We start from the raw sequence: 20,094 nt of genomic DNA, 5'->3' as shown, positions 1-20,094 counted from the left end.
CATTCTGGGTGTTTACCCTTATTACCCTCCATACATTTTAATATCAGTACAACATTAAATGAGTCCATATTTTCATCGTTCATATATTGGTCGTGCGGTTCGGTGTCTGCATGCTTCCAGTTTAAATGCTGTTAAAAAAGTTGGCGACCTTTGGCCAGAATAATTACAAATCCTCTTCTTCATGTGCAGTGCAATTACTTTCTTGGAGTGCTGTCCATGTGAGCACACCAATGAGATAAGCCATTATAATTGCAACATGTAGCAATATACCAGTTATGAGCTGGAACCTTCTATTCATTTTGGGGGGAAAATCACTGGGGAGTCATTTACAAAATGAAGCAAGTTGGATAATCTCTTTAATTTGCCCTTCCATTTCAATTTCCATAGCTTTGTAATATGCTCATTCATAAGATTGCACTAAATGTGTTTTTATCCATTAAGTTTCCTGTAGGTTTTGACTGATAATAAATGTGTATTAACGTTTCCCGGGGCTGATTTGAGATCCCGGTTTTTGTGCTTATCAAGTGTCGGCAGTCAGGCTGAGAATATTTTCATCCCCTCCGTCCATCTTTTCTTTTGATCCTATTTCTGTTTCCACTTCATCTGTCTCCTCTTATCACAATCCTTATTCTCTGCCTTTCACTTTATCTCACCATCTCAAATGTGCACACATTCTCTCACACACGTCAATCCTCCTAATTATATCCTTTGCGCTCCATTTTGCTCTCTTTCTCTTTCTCCAACCCCTGCTTCCTCCTCCTCTTGTCTCTGTGCGTCAGACTCTGAACTCGGTGACTCCTCACCTGGATGTGGAGGAGTGCAGCATTTCTCTGATGCCCAGGAACCGCGAGAAGAACCGCAGCATGGACGTCCTGCCGCCAGACCGCTCCCTGGCCTTCCTGGTCACCGCAGAAGGAGAGAGCAGCAATTACATCAACGCCGCACTCGCCGACAGCTTCCTGCGGCCTGCTGCCTTTGTGGTCACGCCCCACCCTCTGCCAGGCACCACCACCGACTTCTGGAGACTCGTGTACGACTACGGCTGTACCTCGGTGGTGATGCTCAACCAGCTCAACCAGTCCAACTCTGCCTGGGTAAGAAGAGTGGGCGGCAGAAATACGCCTGATGGAACTCAAACTATCAACACATTTCTTGGCAGAATCTGTCATACTAATGTCAATATATTCAATATGTCAGTGCGAGAGATCTCTTGTAAACTCTGTCTGCATATCAAGTGACTGCAAAATGGGCTCAGAGGTTGAGAAACGCTCTCCTGGAGCATAATGTATTAGACTTAGTAAGTGCTAGAATGATAACTACACTGGGATGGTTCCGCTTATTGGGGTTTAACTCAGCCACTAAGGTGATTTGTGCCACCGGAGCAGCTTCGCCTCTGAGGAATGTATGTTTTAACTCGAGGAGAAGCCGGAGAGATATGGAAGGGGGGACTGGAGAGTGTCAGAGTCAATTTCCTTTCGAGTACAAACACTTTAAAAGAAGACCACAGCAAAGAGCTGTCAGCGACCTCCTTAGGTCCTCTCCACTTACCCAGAAACCACTGCAAAACCAGAACACCTGCACTCCTGACAAAGCATAAAGCTGCCTCTTAAAGTCTGTGTCTTCTCAAACCGTGGGAGCAGAAAGCAAAACACAGTTGTTTGTGACTCTTGAGAAGACTCTTATACCTTAGTCACAGTCTGACAAAGGCCTCTTGAACCTTTCTCAAACAAACACACACATCACAACATTAAGCAGTAGTTAAGTTAAGCAGGAAAATACAAAGTTATCTCAAATTTTCTATCACAATTGTCACACCCAAGAAAGCAGGGATGAGGGGTCGAGGCAGGTTCAATTGTTAATTTACTGGAAAAAGTAATTAAGTTAGTATCTTCACAAGTTGTTGCCAGGTAATTACTAATCACGGATGTGTCAGCTGCTGTGTGTAAATGTGACAGGAAGGCCGGTCATCAAATATCTGTGTCTGAACCGCTACAGTGTAACAAACCCTTAATGCCGCTTTCAGGCCGTCAGATTAATTTGCGCTGGCTGTCACGGTATTAACATATTCTTATCGTTCCGCTCATGTTTGCTCACGCGTGGGTTTGTTTCCCGCCATCTCCCCGTCGCCACTCTGTCACCGTGTCATGTCGGATTCCCGCATGACATTTTCCACACTGCTTGTCAGCTGCAACCTGTCCCTCTTTCTCTGTCACTCGTCTGTCTTTCCGCTCTCCTTTCGATTCTTCTGCCTGCCAGTGGATTAACATTTCCACCCCCTGAAACACACACACACACACACACAGGCACGCAGTCAGTTTGCCCTCCTGAGTTGGGGCCTCGCCTCGTCTTCTAGCCTGGATGTATAAATATTTATCTCCCCTCCTGCCCCAATGTCACCTGTTAATACCCTTCTGTCACGATGAAATGTCATTATCACTTCCTACTCCAGGGGTCCCCGTCTCGCCAATGTCACCTCAAAACACGTCACACATGTCAACACATCTCCCCTGTGTTTTTTTTTGTTGCCTCCCTTGAAAGCGTTAATGAAGACCTTCGCCTCGCTTGTGCCAACCTTCCCGACTTCCTGTTTCTCTCTCCCAGACGCAGGGAAGGCCGACTACTCTATTAATTTATAATGTGCTAATGGTAATGATTTAGGTTCATGAATTATTGAAGACGGACGACGGTGGCTCATGCGAGGGATTGTTCCTGGTCGACGAGCGGTTGTTTGGTTTTTTTTGCTCATTTAATTTACGGTAGCTATTTGTAGATAATCATTGTCATTTAGGCTAATTGTCTGTGCTGTCAATACTCAGGTGTCTTGTTACCGGGCTTCACCATCCTCGCCTGGCGACATAATGATTTGTTCTGCCTCCAGCGACTGTGCGCTAATGACCTGTTACCCCCCACCCCCCCTCCTTTCCTTTCCTCTTCCCTTCTCTCCCTCCAATCACCCCCCCCCCCCCCCCTGTTTTCTCCCCTTCTCCTTCTCAGCCTTGTCTGCAGTATTGGCCTGAGCCTGGCCTGCAGCAGTTTGGACCAATGACAGTGGAGCTTCTGTCCAGGACGGCAGACGATGACGTTATCATCCGTCTCTTCCGGGTTCAGAACATCACCCGGGTAGGTGGAATAGTAGTTTGATGAAATGCAGAGTGTTGGTTGTTCGGTTTGTTTCTTGTTAGCAGGATCACTCCAAAAGTTCCAAAACCATTTTGGTGAAACTTTGTGGGAAGGAATTCTGGTGTAGATTCAATTTGATCAATTTCTTCATAAGTAAATCACAAAGAAAAGAAATCAGGCACATTTATCCCCTGACAGTCAATCAATACGTGTTGTTAAGGAGGAACATTAATGCAATTGCTGTACAGCGTCAAATCTGGCTGAATACAGGCGGCAGTCACCTAGCTCGCATTTGTTCAAAGTTCCAGAAAGAAAATGGAGATTTATTCAATTTTTTTCTCCCGGCTGGCATATTAGTAAAACAAAACACATGTTGTCTTGGCTTGTTCATTCTTGACAGCACTAATTCATTCAGGAAGAAGCAAAATTAGGATGTAAAAGTATTAATTTTGAGTAATTACCAGTCTAGCGTGCACAATTTTAGGCAAATAAAATGAAAATGAACAAGTACCAGCAGTAGCGTGTTATCAAGTATTCAAAGTACTCACAGTGAAGGAGCACGGAGCTTAGTTAGATCCCAGTTTGGGAGTTTAGTCGTAATGGTGGTAGTAATAATGTTACAGCAGGTTCTGAGAGTAAAATCTGACTCTTGCAAATCTGATTTGGAGGAAGTTCCATTCTGAGCAGTGTCACACATACACTGTAGTTGTTTTAACAGTCATAAATCAAAGGGTGGGACATGGTGTTTACATTCCAAGGTGTTTCTAGTGATCACCTCTATACAGTTTCGACAAAAATTGAACAATAAGCGTGACCCAAGTAGGATTTATTGCGGTTTGTGTGTTTTGTGACGGATTACATTGGACTGCGCACAATTCCCTGTGATCACATCTACAAAATACGACGGCTGTAGATGCAAACCACCAAACAAAGTATCATTTTCAGTGTTTAGACATAATTTACATACTGAAAGAGGAAGCTGAGGTAGTTGTCATAGCATCCATTAAAATAATTACTCGTGGTTTGCAGATTTTTTTTTTTTTCTTCCCTGTGATTCATTTATGATAATTTTCTACTTTACATTCACAATGACAGCATGCAGCATTTTCTTCCTCATATACATTTTTTCCAACTCAAAGTCAAAGATTTAATTACCTTATAAATCACTTCCTTTGGCTGTCTTTAAACTGCATGAACAATATATAATATAATGTATAAATGTACGGTGTGAATGAGTTGTCGCGGTACGTCGACATGGTAAAGGCAAAACATCCCGATCATCTTTTAATTCCGCTAAGTGCTGTTTTCCGGCATTGTATAGCTGTGGGAGGCAAATTTCTGGCACTGAATCAATTCATTTATTTTTTAAGAGGGTTAATGAAGCCTGATGCTAATATCATCATTTTGAATAGTGACCCACGTCTCAGCTGGCATATGTTGTTCCCAGAGGCTAAAATGATTTCCAGTCTAATAATCCTCCTTTCGACAAAGTACTTGTGTAACAGTGTGGTGATTAGATAGCCGCACATAATTTAGTTCTAGGATTAGAAGTTTAATAACCAGATATAAGTTATAATTACTTGGTCTTCCATAGATTCGCTCATCTAGTGTCTATTGTTACTGCAGGTGTTGCTGTTTGTGTGTGTGCGCCATGTGTGTCAGTGTGTGTCTATTATGGTTCCAATCCTACCCGAGTCATCAAAGTGTTGACATGTGACATCCTCTGACCTCATGACCTCAGTAGGTGCTTGTGAGAGTTCTGTAGAAAGTTCCCAGCCTCTAGAGTAGCAGGTACAGTGTGTCCCTACTATGTAGCCTCCCTTAGTTGACAAATCCTCCTACTAGCTCTCCTGCCCTGGTACCGCCCTTCCTCCTCCTCCCCCTCTTACCTCACCGTTGTGGTGGGCTAAACCTGTCAGCCCTCCCGTCACCCGTAGCCCTCACCGACCCAATTCGCAATCAGCTTGACTCCATGTCCGAAACTTTCCCCACATGGCCTCTCTGCAGGATCCCAAGGAAACAGATGATGCAGAACAGGACACGGATAGCGTCTGTCTCAAAAAGGTACTCCATTGTCCGGTAGATAACGGTGCTTTTTGTACCAACAAACAAAGACAAACATATCCAGAGGTAATTTCCTCTAACAAAGGAGATAAGGCAATGGAAACTTTCTATCTCTGCCAGTGGTACCGACTGTGCTCGTGCTCGTCCAAACTGAGGGCCCTTGAACTCTGTCAACTGTCCGTCTCCCTACAATACACAACGGAAAAGTCAGAAGAGGCTTGAAAAATATTAAGACCCACAGATTTCTCACTGTTGCTGTGGAGCTAAGAATATAGGTTTGAGCAAAGAGAAGGAGGTCGTGTTGTAGCTGAGGTGGGAAGAACAAATTCCTACAACCGCATCTTATTCACCTTCGCTGAAGATAAAGTTTAGAGGTTAACAATGGTCAAAATCAGCCTGAGGAAGACGATGAGTGTCTCAATAGGTTTGACATGTGGAGAATGAAGTGGTGGGTTTGATGCTTGATGCCTAGATGCCATGAAAGATGAACTTATATGTGGGAGATAAGACCTGTCTCACTTTGTCTTTGCTCTCTGCCTTCACCCTTCTTAATCCTCAAGCTTCAAGAGGGCCAGCTTGTGGTGCGTCACTTCCAGTTCCTGCGCTGGTCACCATACCGCGACGTGCCCGACTCCAAGAAAGCCTTCCTCAGCCTCCTGGCTCAGGTTCACAACTGGCAGAGGGAGTGTGGAGAGGGACGCACCATCGTCCACTGCTTGTGAGTTCACTGAACAGCAGAACCTTTATGTGTTTTTGTTGTGATGTGTCCATTGTTCAGATCTATGACACCTAAATGTTCTGATCAATCTGAAAAATCCTCAAATAATCATTTGGACCGCAATGGGACAATGATTGTCCTCAATGGATGTGAAGAACAGTGTATTCTCATATTCAAAGTGCTATTAGGATCCACATGCTATGTAATATAATGTGACAATTCTTAGGGCTTAACTTTCGGATTTACTGAAGTCACACACTTAAAATGATTTTTGGGGAAATGGCATCTAACATGCTTGCTTTTTTTGTAAGTCGGAGCCTTTTTGGCAACATTCGGCATTCACTTACCCAGTCCATACGCTTTTAAACAGACCCTTAGGCTTCCCCTGTGCTTCTAACAGAAAAGATTGAAGTCAAATAAAATGCTATCATGACAGTAACACCTTGTAAAGTCGTTTTTTATCTTTGCATACTATTTTTCCTCACAACATCATCCTGCATGTTCCGCAACATTCCCTCAGCTACATCACGTTATGGGGCGACATCATGCAAACAGCTAAACTGTTGTGAGACGGCACCGGGACGCTATTAAGCTAGTAACTCCATGACAAATACAGGTTTAAATGTGATAGCAAATCAGGTAACGGTGAACATAGTTGTAGCAAACTAAACTTATAACTTCAAGGAGAGGAGCTTTTAGAGGCTTTCGCACATGTTGAGCAGGCAAACATCGCCAAATACTCCAACCTAGTCTAACCTAGTTCAAATGTAATCTCCTGAATAGCGTTACATTTTGCAAAAATGCCGGAGTGTCATTTGAAATGTAGATATCTGGTTTATCAACAGACTTTATGTCGCATATCTCAATGTCAGGGCCCTTTGATCTCTGGAGGTCATGCCGTGTTAGACATCCCCATATCTCATTAAGTCCTCGCTCCTGTATTTTAATGCCGACCTCACTCAGATATTCATCATGAAAGGACCGGTTGGCCTTTTTACTGACAGCATGCTGGATCCCTGTTCAGTCAAACTGTGACATTTCACTTGGTAGCTAAGCTTCTGTACCACATCTTTATCACTCCTGTCTCCATGCATCTAATCTGTGTGTATCTGTCTGCGTGTTTTTGTTTGGTGTAGGAACGGCGGCGGCCGAAGCGGTACTTTCTGTGCCTGCACGATGATCCTGGAGATGATTCGCCATCACAGCGTGGCGGACGTGTTCTTCGCCGCCAAAACGCTGCGCAACTCCAAGCCAAACATGGTGGAGACGATGGTGAGCACATCGTCTCACTTATTAAACCTATACTTCTATTCCTGAGAGCAAAGCGCTCGCCGCAGCGCTGCCCCCTCGACAGATGCGCTGGCTTGTTTTCGGCACCAAATCTTCAGCTCCCCCCGTAAGCGTTTGACGTCTCCGCCCGCATGTAGCCATCCATCTGCTACAGGCCGGCACACATCTATGAATCTCTACTTTCGCTCCACATATGACAAGGAGTCCCATCGGGGAGAGAAAGCATTTCTTTAGCTCCTCTCTCCTTATTAACCTCAATGACGTGATTAATTAAATTCATTCTATCACAGCCTTCTGTTATGTGCACGTCGCATAAATGACTTGACATCTGTTATGGCCCTCTTTTATCATTTTGTTGCAAGAGCGCTACAGTATTTCCTCATTTGCATGTTGCATAAACTATCCTTTCAAAAAACACGGACATGACAAAATTGATGTACGTTACAGCCTGGTGAGGTGAAGTGTTTTTTTATTTTCTCAGATGTGTACATTGAATTTGTACTACACAATTTGAACTAAACTAGTACTAAATGAATTAGATATACATGGTTATTAGTTCCTTTTCAAATTTCTAATGTTGATCAGTTCTAGCACATTCTAATTGTGCTGTGTACGAATCGGCCTCTTTCTCAAACGTCAAACTCTGCCACTCACTGGTCCTCGAGTCTTGATGTCCACTCCAAAAAAACCCCTGTGTTGTTGTCCGATTGTTTTTAAGAAGAAAAGCCTTTTTAGCACTTCGAAGACCAAATTGACAGTTTCTGCGATATTTTCAAAGATCATTATTCTTTGCTGGGCAGTGGGGATTACTCATTTGACTTGTTTTTACATATTCTCTGTGAAATACTTTAATACTTAACAGAGCTGAAAGCATCCATTGCAGCTCAGCTTCCCGCTTTATTGTTGTTGCTGGTGCTGTATCTTGTTTGGAGCCGAGGATAAGTGGCTGAACAGAAAACACTATGTGATAACATTTCCAGTTCTGCCGAAATAGTTTTCATTGCAGAAAATCTTTCAGCCATTCTCAAATATCAGTATTTAACCTGCGGTTGTGGTGTCAGTCCCTCAGAATCAAAAATACCAGGCCATTATTTTGCACCGATACACAACAATTGCTCAGAGAGAAATCCACTATAGAGGTTATGGTTTTGACACTTTCTCTTCTCAGCAAATCCTTAATATTAGAAGAGGATCTCACACAGCTAGGAGACACGCTGGGCTTATCCTCAGCAACACAGATGTACATTTCTTGGATCGATCTTTTTTGTGACCAAATGCATGCAAGTTCTTGTCACGTTGTTGCCGTCCTTGTCAGAAGGCTGATAAATGTAAGAAGGAGACACGGAAGGATGAGGAAGAGTTATATCACAAGCTGTTTATAAGGAGGCGGAGGCAAAGACGTCACTGCGTTGTCTCCATGGAGCAGCGTTAGGGGTTCGGTGCCTTGCTCAAGGGCACCACGGCAGTGCGCTGGAGGCAAACTGGCAACTCTTCCACCTGTCAGTCCACTTTCTCGGTCCATACGGGAATTGAACCGACGCCCCTCCGGTTTCCCGAGCTGAATCCCTATGGACTTGAGCTACTGCCGCCCCGACCGCCTACTCTGGCAAACTGTGATTTGATGCTTTGTCAAGGACGAGAGTTGGAATTGGTGAGAGAATTGTGAACGGTCAATATCTTTGGTCATCAATTCCAAAACAGTGGAGCCACACCAGGGGGTCTCCCGCGTGATAGATTGCTTTCACCTGCTACCCTAAGTTACTCTGAGGTGAAAATAACCAGTTACATAGAAAAGACGGAACAGCTGATGAACTGGGGGCTCAGCGGGGACCGGGGTGGGGGTGGGGGAGGGGCCACCCTACCAAAGGCCACTTTGATGCTCGTGTGAACACAATCTCACAATCTGACTGCTGTTGTGACCCGGGCTTGCCGGTAGAGTAAATGAGCCAAAAAGTATTCATTGGAAACTCATACATGCGTCACACACTCGTATCATGCACTCTGGCACAGATTACATCATAGATTTTGCTACACCCTGCCGGCTTTGTGTGACATGCACTACAGTTATGTCATCGCTGTTTGCAGGAGATAAAATAAGAAAATAAGTTAGGTTTTACTTCTGCCTGCATGATTTGTTAAAAATGTCTAAATGCTATTATTGTAACTTCTATTGCGATTATTATTCGACTGATATTTTCTTGTATCTTGGTGTGGTTGACCCAATAAAAAGGTCCTATGCCACCAATTTGTGTAGAACTTTACACTCAAAATATTTAAGTCATCTTTTTTAAGGAATGCACTTTCACAATGGTCCCTATATGCGATTGAAGGATTCCTTAGCTGTAGCAAAGGAATCTTGTAAAATATAGATTGTGATTATATTGTATCTTAGAGGTAAACATACATTTGACCTGCACACCTGCCTGTTTTTGTTTTGCTATACTACATGACACATCTGCAATCACTTCAGGCTACACACGCTGTATTTTTGGAGCGACTGACCTCCTCAGTGGGCAGCTGTTAGATTATTATAATTATCCCAGTACACTGCAGGCAGGATACCACCACCATACTTTGCTGCTCGCACTATTATACATATACATATGATACATTGCTTCTTATGATGTGGTTATCACGTAGCCAGAGTGTGATTTTGATTTGATTGATTTTGCGACCCTAGTTGTAGAATTGAAGTTATTATTGACCCCTGAATCGACTGAAATCCTTTCTTGTCCCTAGGAGCAGTACCGCTTCTGCTATGACCTGGCCCTGGAGTACCTGGACTGCTTGGAAGTCAGATAGCACCAATCCCACGCTGCTGCTGCTGCTGGTCCTTTCTAAATTGAGCTGGCCCCGGGTTCCTGGATCTTGGTGTCCTGCATCTCTTGGCCTTGGTCACTTATTCCACGTGTACAGCCCCGGCTCTATTCTACGCCCATGCCTGGATGAAACCATCATCTGCCACAGACACTTTGAAGGGGAACTCTTGCGGGACGACGTGTAAGATAATACTGACACCGTTTTGCTTTCCCCAAAAGAGCTCCGGTTCCAACCCGTACTCTGTCGCGCCAAATACATCTGCCAAACCAGAGACTTCTAACAGTAATAGAATTGAATCATCCCAAATGAATTTTTTACAACCTCCATCCAAGGCGGCCTGACTACCAGTTGTCCACGGATCCGATTCAATTCATTGAGCTCCACGATGTACCGCCTTACTTTGAACTGCGTTCGACGCCGACAACTGGGTGATGTTGTGTGTTCGTTTTGTAACACTGTAAAATGGTGCAATCTGCTGTTGGTGACCATCACATCATTCTATACTATATTGAAACTCTTTTGTGGCTGCTGCCGGTGAGGGAAGGCTCTTTGCTGCACTGAGGGGGTGAAGTTTACAGAGGAAGAAGGAAATGGGAAAGGGAAAGAATTGCTGACCTGCTATGGACATATCTGTACAGTAGAGTTGTCTTGGACCTTATTTCTCTTTATTTATTATTTATGTATATAGATGTTTTCTTTTCTCCCTCCCCTGCCCCGCCCCCAGGTGTTTCTAGATGTTATCAACGTCTTATCAGTGTGCCAACCCATTCTCTCTGTGTCTGTAAGATGGGGACCATTCTCAAGCATCTGCATGCCGGTCTTAAGTGTATCATTGCACCGCGTGGACCCAGCGTGCGACACCGTTCCCCCCTCGCTCCCCTTCTCCCCCCCCCCCCCCCCCCCCTCCTCCCCCGCTAGTCCGAGAGAGCTGTGTAAGACTAAAAACATGTGTCGATGTGGGAAACATGGTGACGCCTTCACCGAAAATCTGTTGCTTTATAAATTTGTATTTATTCAATGTGGTTTAATTTTCTAAATAGTGTATAAAAACAGAAAATAAATAAAAGACTATGTTGTTGCTTAACAGAGTTTGTGATGAAAGAGTTGTTGACCTCCTCTTTAGCCTCACAGAGTGTAATCATACATAGATATGGCAGTTTCAAAATGGCACAGTTCCTTCCTCTTGACCCGTGTTTTAATTTAGCCTTATCATTTAATTAGCAACTTTAATTGACTCTTTTCTTTTATCATCACCAGCACCAGCACACAGACCTTCAAGCATCCAGGAAAACCTCTTAATTGAGGAGGCTTGATGATCCATTGATCCGCGCTACACCCCGCTTAGTCTGCATGAGGAGCTACAAGAGATGTCAGATCCAGTTACTGTGTTTTATGAGTGGATGATAAGCTCGGGTGAATCAGTGTTTGGTGCTGTTTCTTATCAGCACGCTACGCTGTGCCTGACTCATTCTGCTGCCTGTGCGCTTTCAAACCAGAGGTGCTAATTAGGTTTCCCTGCAGGCGGAGTTTTGCTGGTTTTAACCCGTCAAAATATTTGTCTAAATGATCTGTAATGTTTTCTAAATGTCGGCAAAATGTTTTTTTCCGTTGAACAAAATCTACGGCGGATTCTTCAAATGGTGCCGAAACTTAGTTTACACTTTTTTGATGGTAAATATTTCGCATTCACGGTAAAATTGTAGTGTTATGTGAAAGGGTTAACTTACATCAACACATGCCGAAGGAACGACCACACATTTCAGGATTTGGAAAGAGAGGCGTCCAGTAAATGCATAAACAACACTACCTGGCAGAGAAACCTCTCCTGTCGCAGTTCTGTGCAGACACAAAGTTTAAATTCTTCAGTGAATCGTGTGACATCATGGTTGCCTGGTATTCCATCAACATCAACAGCTGTGACAAGTTCTGTAATTAGTTTCAATAACTTGCGACGCTTATCGGCAGAATTTGAAAACTTTGGGAGAGGCGCTCGCACGGAAGTTGTGTTATATCGCAAATTCCGTAAAAGTATCAAACGGAAACTGCTTTTTCGGCAATAAACTTTTGATTGATGATACGATGATTTTATCTCACGGAGCCAATTTTGATGCAAACGAGCAGTAAGCAGCAAAACAAAACACTTTGACGCATTTTCATTCAGTTATTTCTAATGTGACCAGAGCTGAATGCATCAACAAAAGTGTGCAGGTACAAAAATAGTCGCGCATCATGCACCAAAAAGGTCAAAGTTCACCCTGAGCTGTATTCTTTAGCCGTCAGCATTGTCTCCCTGGTTCAATTACATAGGCGTCTTGTGCGGCAGAGAGCTACAGATCTGCCTTTCCTGCATTTAGGAGATGATGAAAAGCTGCATAATGCATGTTGGATGAAAACGCACAATTGCTATTGTGTGCAGCACACAAAGGGAAGGGAATGACGCTCCTTTCAAGCATCTGTTTATGTCAGATTACGCAAACCTGCTGAAATGTTTTGTTTTTTTCTCTCCTGGTTGTCTTCTTTGCTGTCCAGCGCTGCGATTTTCTTCTGAAGCAGATCTGAATGCCTTAGAAACTGCACTCTGTTGTTATAGCACCAGAGTCTAATTACTGTAGGAGCCATTGTCTCAGACTGAAAGGCTGCATTCAAGAGCTAGAACTGAGAATTTCACGACGAGTGAATAAAATGAGAAAGAAAGTTGGCTCCTGGGTATCTATGGATACTTATCTCGATGGTTTCATTAATCACCGGATTATCTGCACACATGTTACACACACCCACTCGTATGCAACAAAAATGTATTCATAATTGCAGATAAGCAGTAACAAACAATTACCTAATGACTTGATAAAGGCGGGCAATATGACTCAGCAATTTAAAAAAACTCCCAGACATCCTGCAGGCACCGTTTCCACCAAATGCTCTGCACATCAATAGTTCATTATTTGCCCTTTTGTTTCATTGTTAGACCCTCCATGAGAGCAATCACAACACCCTATTGATTGTTCAAATTCCCACTCATAAGTTATTCAGCAGCACATAAAATCTCAGACAGCGCTAAACAATGTTGAGCTTGTTTCCTTTCTTCTTAGTCTGGATCTTTCTGTAGAGTGCCTGAGTGTAGAGAGAACGGAGAGTCGGTAGCTTTGCCCAAATCTCAGATGTTTCCATTAAATGATGTTATGTGATGAAGGCTTGTTGCTCTCATCCCACTATTTTAAGATTACACATAAACAGGATGTTCGCTTTGTATAATCTTGTACTTCTCAGTGGCTTAGTAATGATTACCATCCACAAATCTGTTTGTGTTTCTACAGTTTGGTTTACGGTGACATGATGTCATTCAGAAGATCATTCAGCCATATTTCTATTCAGTCAGTGTAACCTGCTCCTCGAGTACTTCAAGTTTAGAATGTGAAGTACTCGATAAATGACATGATGTTCTGAATGACATCATGTCATTCAGAACATCATTCAGCTATATTTCTATTCAGTAAGTGTTACCTTACGTACTTCACATTTGGAACATGAAACTTGTCACACAGTTAGTGACAGAGATCCTCTTGCAGATTTGAACAATCCAAGTTTGATATTGTCATTCATTCAGGTGTTAGTTCTTCTCTGACTGAATTCATGTTACTTCAGGTTGTCTTGTGGAATCGGTGTCAGGAAAGAACGCCCACGATCCCTGGTTTAGGAGGCCAGTGCCCTATTCATTAGGCCACTGGGGCTGGGGAGAGGTGTGAAAATGACAAAAAGAGAAATGACATGACAAACGCGTTCCTATTCAGCGTTGCAAATAACTTCAGTATGAACTCTGACAAAATCTAACTCACATGAGACTAAAAATATGTCAGTGATGTAAGGCGGTTCTCTGCTATTTTGGATGTTTTTATTATACATTTTTGAATTTGTAACTTCAATTTGTGCAAAACGCAAGTCAGCGGAAACACAGCTTGTGTCCCACATGCCACAGGGTGAAGCCTTCTTATCACGTTGCTCTTACCTATTATCAGTCTGTCAGAGCTATTTTTCAGTTTGCACATATAAACATGTTGAAGTCAGACTCGTATCCAAGCTAGAAAGCCTGCAGACTGCATGAGAAAAGCTCTGAAAATACAGCTGCTTCGTCACAGCTTTGTATTAAGGCCCCAGTCACAGGAATCAATTAATATCTCCTTCATTTTGACACTGATTCACCATGGGAGGTGGACCGCAGTCCAGCTGGCAAATAGAGATGTACGTGTGTGTTTCCCCCCTCTGACTGATGGCAGATTCAATTTGAGCTCGCTTTATCTATATGTGTGGATTCGTCTTATCTCTGCCACGACGTTACATTACATTAAATTAGATTGCTCTTAGCGGGTGTGTGTGAACTGGAAGCTCGTCTCATCTCTTCACACGGTCAAATCGAATAATGTCAGTGCGGGTCTGCAAAAACGTATTTCTGGATTGTAGCGCTGGTGATGATAAAAGTCAGTGATCTTGAAAAAAAAAAAAAAAAAATGGTCCCATTCAGGATGGCAAGCGCCATTGATTATGTCAAGTCCGGATGACAGAACGTCCATGAAGGCATCACTTAATGGCAAATATGTCGTTTGGTAAGAAGCTAGCGTGCATCAGTGCGGGCGGGCCTCTGGCAGTGCTGCGAACGTGGGACAGCAAAACCGATGACAATGTTCTTCCTCCCACAGCGTAATCCATGGAAGTGGGAAGGAAGATGCAAGACGATGGCCGAGGGCAAATCGGTAATGATCCCGCATTATCCCAGTGGTTTGAACTTCATACAGACCGCCTCTATATCTGGCAGCTCTGTGCAGTAGGAGGCTCTGAGAGAGGCTGAGGGAGTCCAAAGAAGTGTCATCTGCTTGGACCTATACCAGGAATTACTTGTATAATAACGGCACAAAGGCTGGCAGAAACACAGTCCTCACTTTTGAAAAATCTATTGATTTCAGAGCACTCTTCACAGTTTGTGTTGTCATTGTTTTTTTTTTACTGACTGGCTCTAAATCTCAACAATTGTTCAGTAACTCAATATAGCTGATAAAGGCAGGTTTGTTTTTTGCTGCACAGTGATTTTTCTGATGTATACAGGCGCCCTTAGAGCACTAAAGAGGTGAGTAATGGGTTTTTGAGCCACACAGTAACTTTAGCTTTAGCTTTAGCTTTACATCTAGGGGGGAAAGTTGCTGAGGGGCAATCGAGACTGTGAAAGGAGTCTCACTTTTACTGGTTTCCAATGTTTTCGTTTTCCAAAGCAAATTCTCTCCATTGCAGAGCGCCGACTCCAAACTAGCATAATGCTCATTTCGCCCAAATCTCTTTACCTTGCAGCTTTAAATTTGTTCATTTAAACTAGAGTTCAGAACAGTTAAACGTGTAGGAGCCATTGCTTATCCTCAGGTACACTTTATTTTTCATAATGAGGAGAAACGCCTTTATCTTAGGCAGCAGCTTTCTAAATCTTTGCGTCCGCCACCGTCTTACGTCTTTGTGCAGTGAGAGATCCGTGTGGTTTGAGTCAGCTCGCTCCAGATAAGCAGTCCCTCTCCTGCTGCAGTGTCTTCAAATACCTTCCTAATACGTCCGTTGACTTATGTAACTGCAGTGAGAAATAATAGCAGTCAGTCTTTTCTTTCCTTTTGAAGTTGCTGTGTGAAATCGTCAGCCTTTTCCAATTGCAGATCCATTTCAGGTTTCTTTTTCAAAATCACGAAACAATGAGTCTGCTGCCTTCACTAATGCCTATTTTATTATTTCTTCTTCTTGGAACAGCCACAGACTGGCCTCACAGTTCACTGATCTACCTCTCAGGCAGAAGCCATGAGGAGGAGGAGGAGGAGGACGGACGGAAATTCTAATCGGACATTGAACAGGTGCATTTTATTTCATACCATGCAATCTACCAGATGGTGGAGGACCTGAAGAATTGAACTAAGAGAACAAAAGAACAAGAGTAGGTTTAGGACAGATTTAGGCCATTTTCAAGTGTACAACTGTGGCTTTACATCAAACCACCACATCCACCAAGTCTATTGACATCTTTAGATGTCTAAATGATGTCATTCTAAATCAATTAATTCCTTAAACCACATGAATTTGTCCATCAGCTTACGATCAGAGTGAAAATGCTCATATGCTGATTGCGCAATGAGACGTCCAGTAGACGGTATCTTCAGGGAACGACAGATTTTTTCCTGAATGTATCCATGTATACGGCTTACTTTATTCTTTTGCATTAATCTCAGTTCACACAAAATATGATGACAAAGGTGACAACAATCATTACTCCATTTAATATCCCTGGAGCTCCTCACCTGTTGTCTCCTCTGTGTGTAATTTGTTGCTCGAGGCTGTTCATTTTGATTCGTCTTTATTACTTTTACACTTGCTGTAGATATTGTTTAGAGGACATGCACATTGTTTTTTTGTTTGTAGACTTCTAATAATTATTTCTGGAGATGCACCCGATAGGCTCGTGATCTGTGTGACTGCATTGACAACAGTCACAGGCAGACAACAAAACAGATAATCTACAGAGAGCGTGGTGCTTGTGTTTATCTGCATCCCCTCTGCTCTGTTCCTCCAGTTACTTTCGCTTGGTGGCATATTAAAGTCCTTTGTGCCTCGCTGGCATTCTTTTGATTCCTCTGTATTATGCAAATGGGAGGAAAAAGAGTCTGTACTCCCTAATACCATATCACTATTCATGAAACATTGGACTCAAGTCTTACCTTATATTAAAATGTTTGAGAAGTCAGGATAGTACAGGCGGGCGCGCACACACACATACACACACACACACACACACACACACACACACACACACACACACACACACACACACACACACACTGTATATTAACCCAAGCGACTGAATGAAGTGAGAACCATTCCACTGGATAATATTGGAGAGTGATTCCACTCAATACCTCCACAGTAATGTGCTACATACCATTACACCTCTGAATTGATTATTGAACCAAAGCTATTTCATGGATTTTACGCTATGAAGTGGTGTCATGTTTGAACATGACATGATGACAATTGATAAGTTCCTCACCTCTAATGGCCCGGGAAATGAAATGGCAAGGGACCATAGTTCTCTCCTCTGTCACTGTTGGGCAAAAGCCAGGCAACAATCTAGTACACAGATGGAAAATCAATAGTCAATCACCTTGCAAAGACCTAAATTGGTGTACTTGGTTAACCCCTGGGACAAATGTTTGCAAACAGAGTAAGATACCAAAAAATAAAAGCCTTTCAGTGGACAGATTTTTTAAAACATTTACATTAATAGTTTGTGTGTGTGTGTGTGTGTGTGTGTGTGTGTGTGTGTGTGTATGTGTATGTGTGTGTGTGTGAGTGTTGTCCTGCACACGCCCACAAAAATTGCAGTGCCCAGGAGATGGACCTCAGGGGATGGCAGTGAATAATAGGAAGGCTCTCTCTGAACACAGGAGTATGATCAATAGCTTCTTTTACTTTTATGCCAGATTATGAATCCAAATGGCTTCTGCTGTAGGCCTCACTTTGAAACATACCGGTTTGCGGGGGATAAAATGAATACAGGCGAAATGAGAGGACAGCTGTAGCCTACATGATACAACTTAACCTTCCTCTGGCGTGCTACATCGACCTTTCAGTATTATATGTGCAAGCTAAGCTTAACCTCTTACAATGGATCATCTACTGCAACTACATCAAGAGATTTTGATGAAGCTTGAGATTGAAACACAACGCAACAGCAAACAATTCTCTCATTTAAGACAAGTCAGACAATCTTGTTTGAAAGTGTGACTTTTCTTACACACTGTAATTGTGTTTGGATTGGACAGAAGTCCAATAAGGCCGATTATAGGCCGGGATAAAAGTGACAAAAAGGCTGAATAATAATAATAATAATAATAATAATAATAATAATAATAATAATAATGAGATTATAAGAGTGACAATTGGTAAATAAAACATATTATAATCATCATAATAATAATAATAATAATAATAATAATAATAATCTGAAAATACAGGCGCCTCAATAAATTAGAATATTGTGAAAAAGTTTATTTATTTCCATATTATTGATTCATTACACACAAAGTGAAATATTTCAAACTTTCAAAACCCCATATTCAGTATCACAGAAAAGAGAGAAAAATGGAATATTGTGAAAAAGTTCAGTATTGTAGACTCAGGGTGTCACTCTCTAATCAGCCTTTCAACTCAAAACACCTGCAAAGTTTTCCCGAGCCTTTAAATTGTCTCTCAGTCTTGTTCAGTAGGCGACACAATCATGGGGAACATACATGTTTACAGGCTGGTGGACATCTGTTGGTGGTTGTGTATTGACGGTGATTGATTCGTTTCTGGTTGATTTAAAGTCTTTAAGTGAGTTGTTCATGGTCTTAGGTACTGTTGATTCAACTATAGAACTACAAACAAAGGCTGATGGAGGGAAACACAGTGCATGCTCTTAAATAACTTAAAGATGGATACTGTATATGGCACTAGCATAACCTCTACATGCTACATTATTACACCCATATATTACCATACCCTGATACTTCTGAATATGATAGTACCATATACACACAAGTAGTTTTGACACAATTTTTGACTAAGAGCAACTCTTCAAAGCCTTCTTCAAAGCAAAGTAAACACAATGCCTGCCTAAAATGATATCTGCCCCAGGCTTTATAAACTACAGGAATGAGAAACAAAAAGCATTGCAAAGTTCAAGATGAGCTTTAAATGTAACCACTGTGAAGATGAAACACTAACGCTGTAAATTCACACAGTGCCTTTGGTTGGACGAGGAAAATGTATTAACTGGGTCCCAGCTGACATGACTAAATTCATAACCTGTGTTGTGTTAATGCTTACAAGTTGTCAGGGCACACACTCTTGTCACCAGCCCTCCACCCAGACCCCTGCCCTAGAGCTTAATAATTAATAAATAAAGCGGTGTTCAGCAGCAACTGTTTCTTTATCCTTGAAGTGAGAAGTTGAAAGAAAAGGCTTTCAATGCTGTTGGATTAACAATCTCTGACCTGAGGACATCATTGAGGAGTTATTATCAAGGTTTAACCTTATGAAAGATTTTTATTCAGCAATTAAAAGGTGAATATCGATAGTATTTATTGATTATGATGAAACGGAGGCTGTTAGAATTTCACATTTTCTTTCATAGTGATCAGACTCGAGTCACGGGGTTCGGATCAAAAACTCTCTCTCTTAGTTGGGTTGGGGCAGCGGAAAACACAAATTCCTCCGGCTCAGTTCAGGTTCAGAATGAAAACATTATGGCATATGTCAGGACAGATGGACAAGACTTGGATTTCAGGCCCAATTCAAACTCCAGCTCAGAGTAGAACCACTATTCCTTCACACTGAATGAACCAAGAATAGACTGAGAATACATGCGAGGAATTCTATAAATATACCATCTGGTGTGGAAACTTCTCAACCTCCGAGGGAATGAGACGTAACATGGGAGAGGACATATATTTATCTTTTTATTATTATATGTAACATGAATATGCAACAGTCAGACGATTGTAAGATAGTTGGTGAACTCCACACTACTTTAACTTAACCTACTGTAAAATTAGCCCAATTCACCCAACGCCACTGTGTCTCATTGTCAGTGACTGATCTTCTTAAAGCAGGGCTGCCTATCAGAAGGTATTTGTATCTAAGATGCATTACTCGATGTGAGGCGTTCCCAGCATTTATCACCAGATGAGAGCTAGATAAGCTAGTTAGAGAGTAAAGGAGGGAAAAATAGGGTATAGATGGAGACGTAAGGCTTTTCTATGAGGAAACTTGGGAACCATCATCTTGTCAGCTGAACTTTACTTGATCCTGGGATGCCATTAGCGATATAGTTAAGCCAACGATCAACTATTTTCTACATTCCTCCTTAGAGTTTGAATTTGCCTGACTTCTGTTTTGATGTGAGTCGGCTAAAGACAGTGCCTTCAGGCTGCACTGACAAAGTTCCAGAGGATTCAGTCCCAGTACGTATTTTCAGAGATCCGTAAGGTTAACGTTGGCTTCAATAATTAAAGCAGATATGAGAC

The 20,094-nt window shown here is 42.4% G+C and overlaps 1 protein-coding gene across 1 annotated transcript in view; it reads left to right on the top strand.

Annotated features, from left to right (window-relative positions):
- Nucleotides 1-11,024, top strand: part of ptprua (protein tyrosine phosphatase receptor type Ua) — a 162,008-nt gene extending 150,984 nt beyond the window's left edge. Inside the window, exons 28-32 of the mRNA XM_076157262.1 lie at nucleotides 780-1,094; nucleotides 2,995-3,120; nucleotides 5,745-5,902; nucleotides 7,039-7,174; nucleotides 9,932-11,024. Of these exons, the coding sequence (XP_076013377.1) occupies nucleotides 780-1,094; nucleotides 2,995-3,120; nucleotides 5,745-5,902; nucleotides 7,039-7,174; nucleotides 9,932-9,994 (798 nt within the window). The 3' untranslated portion in view covers nucleotides 9,995-11,024. The remainder of the gene's footprint in view (nucleotides 1-779; nucleotides 1,095-2,994; nucleotides 3,121-5,744; nucleotides 5,903-7,038; nucleotides 7,175-9,931) is intronic.
- Nucleotides 11,025-20,094: the final 9,070 nt, after the last annotated feature.

The sequence above is a fragment of the Genypterus blacodes genome, unplaced genomic scaffold (assembly GCF_046128005.1).
Source record: "Genypterus blacodes isolate CSIRO-AG114 ecotype Tasmania unplaced genomic scaffold, CSIRO-AGI_Gbla_v1 ptg000072l_1, whole genome shotgun sequence".
Classification (NCBI taxonomy): domain Eukaryota; kingdom Metazoa; phylum Chordata; class Actinopteri; order Ophidiiformes; family Ophidiidae; genus Genypterus; species Genypterus blacodes.
Note: the sequence above shows the minus strand (reverse complement) of the source record. Positions and strands in the feature narration are given on the sequence as shown.